The sequence below is a fragment of the Sus scrofa genome, unplaced genomic scaffold (genome assembly GCF_000003025.6).
Source record: "Sus scrofa isolate TJ Tabasco breed Duroc unplaced genomic scaffold, Sscrofa11.1 Contig740, whole genome shotgun sequence".
Classification (NCBI taxonomy): Eukaryota; Metazoa; Chordata; class Mammalia; order Artiodactyla; family Suidae; genus Sus; species Sus scrofa.
The window spans coordinates 460,738-471,004 of record NW_018085303.1 but is presented as its reverse complement, the minus strand read 5'-3'; the positions used below and the strand labels follow the sequence as shown (position 1 = coordinate 471,004).

General features: G+C 40.6%; 1 protein-coding gene across 1 annotated transcript; it reads left to right on the top strand.

Annotated features, from left to right (window-relative positions):
- The first annotated feature begins 8,858 nt into the window (after positions 1-8,858).
- LOC100153494 (olfactory receptor 11G2-like) lies at positions 8,859-9,975 on the top strand. The gene has a single exon (XM_001928061.3). The coding sequence runs from the start codon at positions 8,986-8,988 to the stop codon at positions 9,973-9,975; it is 990 nt and encodes a 329-aa protein (XP_001928096.3). The 5' UTR covers positions 8,859-8,985.
- Positions 9,976-10,267: the final 292 nt, after the last annotated feature.

The following is a 10,267-nucleotide window of genomic DNA, read 5'->3' as shown; positions in this document are numbered from 1 at the left end:
ACACTCCCTAACACCATACACAAAAATAAACTCCAAATGGATTAAAGACCTAGATATAAGACCAGACACTATAAAACTCTTAGAGGAAAACATAGGCCACACACTCTCTGACATAAACGACAGCAACATCTCAGATCCACCTATCAGAGTATTGACAATAAAAAGAAAAATAAACAAATGGGACCTACTCAAACTTCAAAGTTTCTGCACAGCAAAGGAAACCCTAAACAACACAAAAAGACAACCCACAGAATGGGAGAAAATCTTTGCAAGTGAATCGACTGACAAGGGATTAATCTCCAAAATTTATAAACAACTTCTGCAGCTCTATACCAAAAAAACAAACAACCCCATCCAAAAATGGGCCAAAGATCTAAACAGACAGTTCTCCAAAGAAGACATACGGATGGACAAAAAACACATGAAAAGATGTTCAACATCACTAGTTATTAGAGAAATGCAAATCAAAACCACGATGAGGTACCACCTTACACCAGCCAGAATGGTCATCCTCCAAAAGTCTACAAAAAATAAGTGCTAGAGAGGGTGTGGAGAAAAAGGAACCCTAGTACACTGTTGTGGGATTATAAATTGGTGCAACCACTGTGGAAAGCAGCATGGAGATGCCTCAGAAAACTAAACATAGAACTACCATTTGATCCAGCAATCACACTCCTGGGCATCTATCCAGAGAAAACCACGACTCCCAAAGACACATGTACTCCAACGTTCATTGCAGCACTATTTACAATAGCCAAAACATGGAAACAACCTAAATGTCCATCGACAGAGGAGTGGATCCAGAAGATGTGGTACATATACACAATGGAATATTACTCAGCCATTAAAAAGAATGAAATACCAGCATTTTTTGCAACATGGATGGACCTAGAAACTATCATGCTAAGTGAAGTCGGCCATACAATGAGACAGCAACATCAAATGCTTTCACTGACATGTGGAATCTGAGAAAAGGACAGATGGATCTTCTTTGCAGAACAGATGCTGACTCACAGACATTGAAAAACTTATGGTCCCCGGAGGATACAGTTGGGGGGATTGGGGGATGTGTCTGGGCTGTGGGATGGAAATCCTGTGATCTCAGATTGTTATGATCATTATACAACTACAGATGTGATAAATTAATTTGAGTAATAAAAAAATATAAATAAATAAATAAATGACCAACAGGCATATGAAAAGATGTTCAACATCAGTAATCATAGGAAATGCAAATCAAAACCACAATGAGATGACACATCACACTTGTGAAGATGGCTATTACTAAAAAGAAAAATAAAAGGTAACAAGAGTTGTCAAGGACATAGATTTAAGAGTACTTCGGGTTACTGTTGGCAGGAATATGAATTGGTACAGCCTTTATGGAAAACATACAGCATTTCCTCAAGGTATTAGAAGCACCATATGGTCCAGTAATCCAGGTTCTGAGTATTTATCCAAAGATAAATTTTTGGTGGAAATGTGATTTTCTTCTAATTTCCAAAGAAATTAAAATCAAGATTTTGAGGAGATACCTGCACTACCATGTTTAGAGCAGCATAATTCAGAACAACCGAATATGGAAACAATCTAAATTTCCATCGATAGATGAATGGACTAAGAAAAATAAATATGTATATATGTACATATATATATATATATATCACATATACACATACAGACCCTGTATATACACACCTTTAAAAAGAAGGAAATAGAGAGTTTCTATCATGGCGCAGCCTTAAAAAAGAAGGAAATAGAGAGTTCCTATCATGGTGCAGCGGAAATGAATCCAACTAGGAACCATGAGGGTGCAGGTTTGATCTCTGGCCTCAACCAGTAGGTTAAGGATCCAGCATTGCTGTGAGCTGTGGTGTAGGTTGCAGTCACGGCTCAGATCTGGCGTCGCTGTGGCTCTGGCATAGGCCAGCAGCAACAGCTCCAATTAGACCCCTCGCCTGGGAACTCCATGTGCCACAGGTGCAGCCCTAAAAAGACAAAAGACAAAAAAAAAAAAAAAAAGGAAATCCTATCATTTGGACAACATGGATGAAGCTGAAGGACATTATGCAAAGTGAAATAAACCAGACACAAAGGACAAATACTATATGATCTCATACATATGTGGAATCTAAAGTAGTCGAACTCACAGAAGCAGAGAGTGGAACAATGATTGCCAGGGGCTGGGGCACATAAAAGTGCAGAGGTAATGCTAAAAGTAAACAAGTTTCAGGTATGCAAGATAAATATCTTCTGAAGATCTACTATACAATATAGTGCCTATAACTAACAATACTGTATTGCATACTTAAAATTGTCTAAGAAGGTAGGTATTCTTGCCACCAAAAATAATAATAATAGTGGAAACACCATTAGCTGGAAACTCTGGGAGGTGATAAATATGTCTATGGACTTGATAGTCCTGATGGTTTTTGACTGGTGTACACATCCCTAAATTCATCCGGTTGTATTCATTCAATACGTAGAGCTCTTGCACATAAAACATACCTCAAAAAAAAAGTGTTTTTTTTTTTAAAAAAGACATATTTTGGGCATGTCTATTCAGTGACTCAGAGAAAAATGCTATTAAAGAATGTGACTATTGCCAGCAAAACAGCTGATTATTTCCAAAATAAAATGTTAGTATAAATTCAGTCTCAAAAGGTTAACGGCAAAATTCACAGCAAGGTTCAATGTGTGACTGTTTCTAGAAGCACAAGAAACTGCTCGAAGAAAAGCAAAATGGTTGCATGGTGAGGGAAAAGGAAAAGGGGGGGCAGAAAAGGAAGGAAGGGAGGGAGGCAGGCAGGCAGGCAGGCAAGAGGGAAAGAAAAGTGGAGAGAGAGAAAGAGGGACAACAAGGAAGACAGAGAGAGGAGGGGAGGATGGAGTGGGAAGGGAAAAAAATAAGGAAGAAAAGGAGGAAGGGAAGAAGATTTGGGCACACAGGCCACAACCACAAACAGGAAAGAAGAGGAGAAATTAAAGAGCCAGAGAGCACCAGGGAAGAGACTGATTCCTGGAGTTTATACAGAGTCCTCTGTGGCTAAGGTCACAAATCTCACCAGCCCAGCTCTCTTTCCGGGGGATCAGAGGAGACTCTATTCCCCAAACCCACAATTAAGTACTCGCTAGAGACCCAGTGAACAGCTTTTCACATCACAGCCAACACACTCACGGTTACAATTACAGACTTGCCCTGAAACAACTGGAAGGCACTCTGAGTTGGCTTACAGACTGATTAGATACCAGGCCATCCCTGAGAAGTTTGGGGCTGCAAAAGGTAGTGTGTTCCACTCTACGGGAAGACAAAGGTAGAAGGCATCAGGGTCTCCAGAGAAGGGAGGGCCCAGGGGAAGGGACTACCTAGTATGGAACAGCCTCCTAACACAGTTCTCCTTCTGGAAGTGGAAACTCAATCCTCATGGATCCTCACTACCAGGAGGCTCTGCTTATAATCCCTCCATCCTCCAGCAAACACGGAAAGATCTTCACCCTATTTCTACTCCTTCACTCCTTGATGGGTTTTGTAGAGAAGACCAACCCTTCTCTCCAGGAAGATCAAACACTGCCAGAGATACTTCAGGTCTGAATTCCCCTCTGGTCCATGTAAGGGGATGAGGTAATGCTTAGAGGAGAAAATAATCATGAAAGAACTACAAGAACTACTACCCTCTAAATAAGCCTCCCTTTGACTTTGTCTAGCTATGTATTCTTCAGCTAACAATTTCTAAGCAGTATACTGTTTCAGGATCAAGACAAGGCTGCATGGTTACCTCATTCAGAGTCCTCAACCCTTTGGTGAAAATGTTACTGTGCCCATTTCTACACTTGGAAGAACTGGAAATAGTTTAAATAACTGACAAAGTTTTCACAATTGGTGAAGTATGACTGGAAATTCAAACCCTACACTCCTGACTCCAAATCCTTTACTTCTCTATTATGCTTCAGCTGCTTACCCCTTCTCAGAAGTGGGAACATTGTTCTTATTTTCAAGAAATGAGACAGGTATGACATCTCCTATACAGACAAAATGAAGAAGAGGGGTGTGCTCTTGAGAGAGCAGGTCAATAATATTCCACACCATTGTGCCTTCTTGGACTAGCCCTGGGACGAAAGTAAAATACCAAGAAAGGTCTTTCCTTCATCTTATACATTATAGCTGAGGACATGGACGATCTAGACTGGGACTATCCCACCTTGCCAACAAATGATGGAAATGAGTACATAGTTTATTTTGTTTGGCTCTTTAGTGAACTCAGGCCAAATATCCTGTATAGCTAGCACAGCCTTGACACCACTGCATGCATATTCCCACTCCCTCTGCCACAAAACTTTCTACAGCTGATTCAGGGGAATCTGCCTGCCTCCTGGACAGCTCAGGTTTCCCCCTGTGCCAGATAAACAGATAAACTGTGCCAGATAAACAGATAAACTGCCACACTATACAGAGGAGGGAAGTAAAAAAAAGCAAGGTAACAGGAGTTTTTCTTATGGTGCAGCAAGTTAAGGATCCAGCATTGTCACTGCAGGGGCTTGGGTCACTGCTGAGGTGCAGGTTCAATCCTTGGTCCTAAAAATTCCAAATGATGCAGGTATGGGCAAAAAAATAAAAAAAGGTAAGAAACAAACAATATGATCTTGTTAGAAATAGCTCTTTTTTTTTTTTCATTCACAGTCAATTTAGTTAGGTTAAGCATGAAATGCTGATGACACACAGGGAATCCTTTTTCACACCCTTAGTGTTTTCTAGGGAATCTTTTTCACACTCTCTAAAGTAGAAATGCCCTGAAGGGGAACTGACTTGCGTCTTTTGGCTTCATCTAGAAGTGATAAACTATCTAACTGATGTTCTCACCTGAGAACTAGAGGTAAAATACTATATAACTTCTAGATCTATGAAGTCCTGATATCAAGTATACTTGCAGTATACTTAGAAGGAAACAGGTTATAATGAAAATGGTTAAAAATCTTAAGAGGCTACTCCCTGGGAGTTCCCGCCGTGGCTCAGGAGAAACAAACCTGACTAGTATCCATAAGGATGCAGGTTCGATCGCTGCCCTCACTCAGTGGGTTAAGGATCCAGCGTTGCCATGAGCTGTGGGGTAGGTCACAGACATGGCTTGGATCTGGTGTACTGTGGCTGTGGCATAAGCTGGCTATGGTGTAGGCAAGTGACTACAGTTCTGATTAGATCCCTAACCTGAGAACCTACATATGCCACTAGTGCAGCCCTAAAAAGACCAAAAAAAAAAAAAAAAGAAAGAAAGAAAAAAGAAAAAAGAAAAAAAAGAGGCTACTCCCATTTGATATAAAGAAAATGAAGCTTATAGACATTAGAAGACTCCATAAAGCCACTGTCAACTTTGTCTCGATACTGAACCTAGAATTTCCATCCCATCCTCCCTCTCTGCTACCTTAACATCCACAACTGTGGCACCATGATTATCTTTGGCACTCAGAGTAAACCACCTGGTGTGGGGCTTTTCCTTTTGCCAAGAACATTCAAGCTCCCATTACTTCCTTTGAATAGAGTCCTCTCAAGTCTGAGCCAGCACTCTCGAAAGCTCAGATCACTTGGAGCCTTTTCTTGTAAAATCCACTTCCTAAATTTTCATCTCACAGGATTTTTGAAGTTCAAATGAAGTAATCTGAATATACCGCCATATCATCTGTGTATGTTCTCTATGTTGGTAACAATATACACAATCATTAATTTTAAAAATTGACAAAGTACATATCATCTTCTTCATATTCTGCTGAGAACTAGGAATAAAGAGTGACCATGAAGGACAACAAGAACAAAGACCTTGAGTCAGGAACCCACTTCACTGTGTCTAGAAACTGAAAGAAGATCAATGTTATGCTACTAAGGTATTGTGTGGAGGAGGGTAAGTGTGCATGCATGAGTGTAACTGTGTGTGTGTGTGTGTGTGTGTGTGTTTAGAGAGAGAGAGGCAAAACGTAGTAACTTTGGAAACTCATTTTTCTAGGTAAGCTGAAAGCTGGTCCAAAAGATCTCTTAGCACAGGAGAAAAACAGGATGGTTGCAGCTGCCCTCTAGAGGGCTCCTCCCTGCCTAACAAGGATACTTGCTAGATCACGGAGCTTCCATTGTTCCACAATAAAATAAATGGTCTTTGTTTTCCTGTCCCTGTCTGGGCACAGACCTATATAGGATCAGGAAATTATAGCCATTGGGCCAAATCTGGCCTGCTGCCTGCTTTTCTGTAGCCAGTGAGCTAAGAATTCTTACATTTTAATTTAAAAATCTATAGGTGACTAACATTCTGTGACACATGAAAGTTACATGAAATTCAAATTTCATCATCCATTGCACAAGAGTTTCTGTTTGTGTGCTTATGTGAGACAGAGTAAAAGATCAGTGTGATTGATTAATACAATCACAAGATGAGGTTGAAGATGTTAAGAGCGATCAAATCTACAGTGTAGATTGAAGTTGTTATTATATTCTCAGTGTACTGGGAAGCTAACTGAAGTTTATGGGAAAGAAAAGGGTTGATCTGATATTCTTTTTTTAAAGAGTCACCCTGGCCATGGCCTGGGTAACAGGTTAAAGAGAAGCAAGGGTCAAATCAGGAGCCAGTTAGGACAGCATCACAGTGCCCCAGGCAAGAAAAGGTGATGACTTGAGGGAGAGAATATTGGACATCAGATTTATTTTGGAGAAAAACTAACAGAAATTGCTGACAAATTACATCTGAGGTTAAGAGTAGGGAGTAAATACTACACTGAAATAAATTCCAGCCACCCCCCAAAAAAAGAGTTCTTAAACATTCATTCAAGGGGTCATTTATTACATTGTTGAACAGATGCTTACTCCTAAAATGAAATTTCAGGAATACCAGCACCACATATCGAGTCAGAGATACTGAATCATTATTAGTAACAATTGTTCTTAGTTGAGCATAACAAATACCTTTCTTTGAATTGGTACTAGACTTAGAGACTTCATCACTGTCAGAACCATGAAGGACCTTTACACACAGCACAATTATTGCTTTCTGTCCTCTTTTTATCATTACCAATCAATAGAGACATGTGACTGCAACATAACTTTGAAAACACACTACTAAGGTCCAGAATGCTTTAGAAAGGGATAAAATCTAAATGTCATTTATTATGAGGGAAAACGGTACAGAGTGACTTTTTTAAAATGTTACACTCTTCTATTGTCTGCTTTCAAAGCCTCATTTTTTTTTTTAATTTCTGGTCCTTTTGGGGCCCCATCTGTGACATAGGGAAGTGCCCAGCCCAGGAGTCAAATCAGAGCTGCAGCTGCTGGCCCACGGTAGAGCAATGCCAAAACTAAGCAGCATCTAGACCTGCAATACAAATTGTAGCAACGCCAGATCTTCAACCCACTGAGCAAGTCCAAGGATCGAACCCACATCCTCACGGATACTAGTCGGGTTCCTATCCCACTGAGCCACAACGGGAATTTCTATTTTTAAAAGGTAAATACGTGGTCTCAGAAATATACTGCACCCTTAGAAAAGTGACTTTCAAAGCAGAAGAGAAAAGGACTTTAGGAAATGTAAGTTCATGGTGCAGGTACAACAACCTAAGCCACTCTCCTCCCACCAAGAACGGAGTCCACTAAACACTATTTCTGTTACATACTTTAAAAGAGAGTCAGGCAGATTTATGGAGATTGACTGGCCACCAGAATCCCTCGTGCAATGGGAATCAGGCAATCTACAGTTTCAAATGACCCAGAGATGGCTTTACAGGAACATGTATTATGTAATAACCACTCCCAATGTCTCCTCCCTACTCCAACCAACACAGTTGTATTCCTCCTCCAAAACACCACTCTAAGCACTCCCACTTGCACTTGAGAAGGCGTATCAATTGTCCCTGTCACCTTTAGCTCTTGACGAGAACTTGATCTGAACTTCAGCTTCTCAGAACTTCAATATTCCTAGCAAGGAATTATTAGACTCCCTGGATCCCTGTGCCAAACATCAAAAAGGAAAATAGGACTTTACATAAAAGAGCAAGTGAGGAACACAGACTTTCTTTATGTTGCTCATTTATACATTTCCTTACAGGGTTCTTATTGATTCCAAGGTCAACATATACATGATTGTTTAACAAAGGTAATCTAATTCATTCTGAATAAAAAGAAGGCATTTTGCAGATACCCAACTCTAAAGGCCACCACCTAAAGAGGCTGCCAAGTAGTTACTAGAGGATTCAGCAAACTTTTAGTTTTCCATCTCCTGCTATTTAGAATTCCACATTATCAATGATATCCATAGTTCATAGCATTGGAATAGAATTATAGCTGCAGACTGAAAATTCATATCCCTTTTCCAGCTAAGCACAGACCTGCTTTAACAGTACCCATCAATAATTAATTCATCTTGGATCTAAGATTGCTAAGATTGCTGTTTAACACAATTGAAACTAAGGCTAATTTCCTGTAGGTGATCTGACTCTCTGATCTGATTCTCTCATACATGATTGGTGTATATTATTAAATTAATAAAAGTAATCATTTAGTTTGCAATAAGACCAGGTTCCGAGCTGATGTAAAAGTAGTTATTCAAAAAGTTCTAAGAATTCATGTTACATGGCTACATATTTTGTTCAGATTCTGGCACAAATGCAATGATGCCATCTCTTCTGAAATTGTAAGATATTCCATTTTGTGGCAATAGACAGGTACACTGGTAGATAGAAAGATAGATATAGATAGAAGTACATGCTCCATTAAATGGAATTCATTTATGTGGATATAATCCATTAAGTCTAATAGAATCTTCAAACTACTCTACAATATTTTTTGAAGGATTAATAAATACGGACCATAAATTTTCTTGAGACCATGATGAAAATGTTATTGAGAATACAGTCAACCCGGGTCATATTGGAGTTTTCAAGAAAAAAAACAGCTGTTAATAACTAAGTCCCTATGTAGTTTCTCAAGAGGGTTTAAATACAACTCTGGGTCCCCACATGCCTGTGCACACTCATTTGACATTTGCTGATCCTTTCACAGCTCCCAGACACATGAACATCTCCAACACCCCCCGCAACTCCAGCACCATCACCGGCTTCATCCTCCTGGGCTTCCCTTGCTCCAGGCACGGACAGATCCTCCTCTTTCTGCTCTTCGCTGGGGTCTACCTCCTGACCCTCATGGGCAATGGTTCTATCATCTGTGCTGTGCGCTGGGATCAGAGACTCCACACCCCCATGTACATCCTGCTCACCAACTTCTCCTTCCTCGAGATCTCCTATGTCACCTCCACTGTCCCAAACATGCTGGCCAACCTCCTCTCTGACAACAAGGTCATCTCCTTCTCTGGATGCTTTCTCCAGTTCTACTTTTTCTTCTCCTTGGGTTCTACAGAATGCTTTTTCTTGGCGATTATGGCATTTGATCGATACCTTGCCATCTGCCGGCCTCTACGTTACCCCACTCTCATGACTGCACGTCTCTGCACCAATCTTGTGGTCAGCTGCTGGGTACTTGGTTTCCTCTGGTTCTTGATTCCCATCATCATTGTCTCCCAAATGTCCTTCTGTGGATCCAGGATCATTGACCATTTCCTATGTGACCCAAGTCCTCTTCTTGCACTCACTTGCAAAAAAGCTCCTGTGATAGGGCTTGTCTTCTCTACTTTAAGTCCTGTGCCTATGGTTATTCTCTTTATCTTAATTATGGTGTCTTATGCTCTGGTCCTTAGAGTTGTGTTGAAAGTCCCTTCAGCAGCTGGACGAAGAAAGGCTTTCTCCACCTGTGGCTCTCATCTGGCTGTGGCTTCACTGTTCTATGGCTCTGTACTGGTCATGTATGGGAGCCCAAACCCTGAGCATGATGCTCAAACACAGAAAATTGTGACTCTGTTCTATTCCGTTGTGACCCCACTTCTTAATCCTGTGATATATAGTCTCAGGAACAAAGATATGAAGAAGGCCCTGCAGAAATTTATCAAACTATAGGAATTCCTGTCATGGCTCAGCAGTAATGGAACCAGCAGTATCCATGACAACAGGGGTTTGATCCCTGGCCTGCTAAGTGGGTTAAGGATCCAGTGTTGCCATGAGCTGTGCTATAGGACGCAGAGTTGGTTTAGATCCTGAAATGCTGTGTCTGTGGTCTAGGCTGGCAGCTACAGCTCTGATTAGACCCCTAGCCTAGGAACTTCCGTGTGACATGGATGCAGCCTTAAAAAGCCAAAAAAAAATTTTTTTTTACTATAAAAAGTATTTTAATAAAAGGCTCTTGATTGGA